Source organism: Sphaeroforma arctica (assembly GCF_001186125.1).
Source record: "Sphaeroforma arctica JP610 unplaced genomic scaffold supercont1.80, whole genome shotgun sequence".
NCBI classification, from domain to species: Eukaryota; class Ichthyosporea; order Ichthyophonida; genus Sphaeroforma; species Sphaeroforma arctica.
This window is the reverse complement of record NW_014040478.1, coordinates 1-990: the sequence shown is the minus strand read 5'-3', so window position 1 is coordinate 990 and position 990 is coordinate 1. Positions and strand designations below refer to the sequence as shown.

The 990-nt window shown below is 44.8% G+C and overlaps 1 protein-coding gene across 1 annotated transcript in view; it reads right to left on the bottom strand.

The window, feature by feature from the left end:
• Nucleotides 1-725, bottom strand: part of SARC_01879 (hypothetical protein) — a 4,100-nt gene extending 3,375 nt beyond the window's left edge. Inside the window, exon 1 of the mRNA XM_014304359.1 lies at nt 162-725. Within this exon, the coding sequence (XP_014159834.1) occupies nt 162-425 (264 nt within the window). The 5' untranslated portion in view covers nt 426-725. The remainder of the gene's footprint in view (nt 1-161) is intronic.
• Nucleotides 726-990: the final 265 nt, after the last annotated feature.

Here is a 990-nt window from a genome sequence, read left to right as displayed (position 1 = left end):
ATTTATAAATTCATATACCTACGAATATGTATAATAGATGTATTTGTGTATGCACATGAATTTGCAAATGAAATTGCACCTGCATGACAATGGTCTGCATGACAATGGGTATTTCAAATGATAACGCCAAGACGACTAATTTCAGTATTGCGGATGCATACCTGGGCATTAATCATATAGTTCGTCGCAAGTTCAATACTTTCGGTCATATCTTCCCAAACAACCTTCTTTGAACAGTCGTTGGTGCGGTGCAACGATGCCGTTCGCACCCTCGCTTTTCTAGAAACTACATTGCTAATATTACCCGGAGGGGTTTTTCGTGATATGCATATTAACCCTATTGTAATCAGAACGAAGAGAACAATGAAGATGACGGTAGCTCTTTTCTTCTGCTCATCGTTAAAACGGATGCGCATAGAGGGCATACTAAATACCTGTAAAGTTGAGTTGAGCTTCCACGACGTCAAATTAGCCTATTGAGAGGATTGCCGTGTACTTTGATGCGGATTCGCACATTGGTTTACGCAATACGGACTAAAGCGGTTATGTTTGGGACTACCGCAGACCTTTACCCTTCTCGTGCTGCAGGCTTGTTGGAAAGGCCAAATGGTTAAGGGACGAAGACAGAACTCTCAATGCACAAGGAAGCCGAATGGTCTCTATATAATAAAATAAATAAAGTGCAGTGAAGGTGTGCAACTGAATTTTAATAAAAAATACAGGAATTTTATGCGCGCCAATCAAAGTCCTCGTCGTTACGAATTCAGAGTTCCCCAGAAACTGCGAGTGAGACAGTCGCGGACACGCCGCTGTGAGCCGTGCGACTTTGTGAGGCGCATCCGCGCACTCGCGGCAGGGCTGAGGCCTGATGCCTGGGGGCTTGGGCCTGGGGGCCGCGAAGGGGCAAAGTCGCAGTTGGTTTGTTGTGAAAAAAATATATAAACAGCCATGTCCTGCTGGCCATCCCCGTGATGATGCGCAAGATGTAAA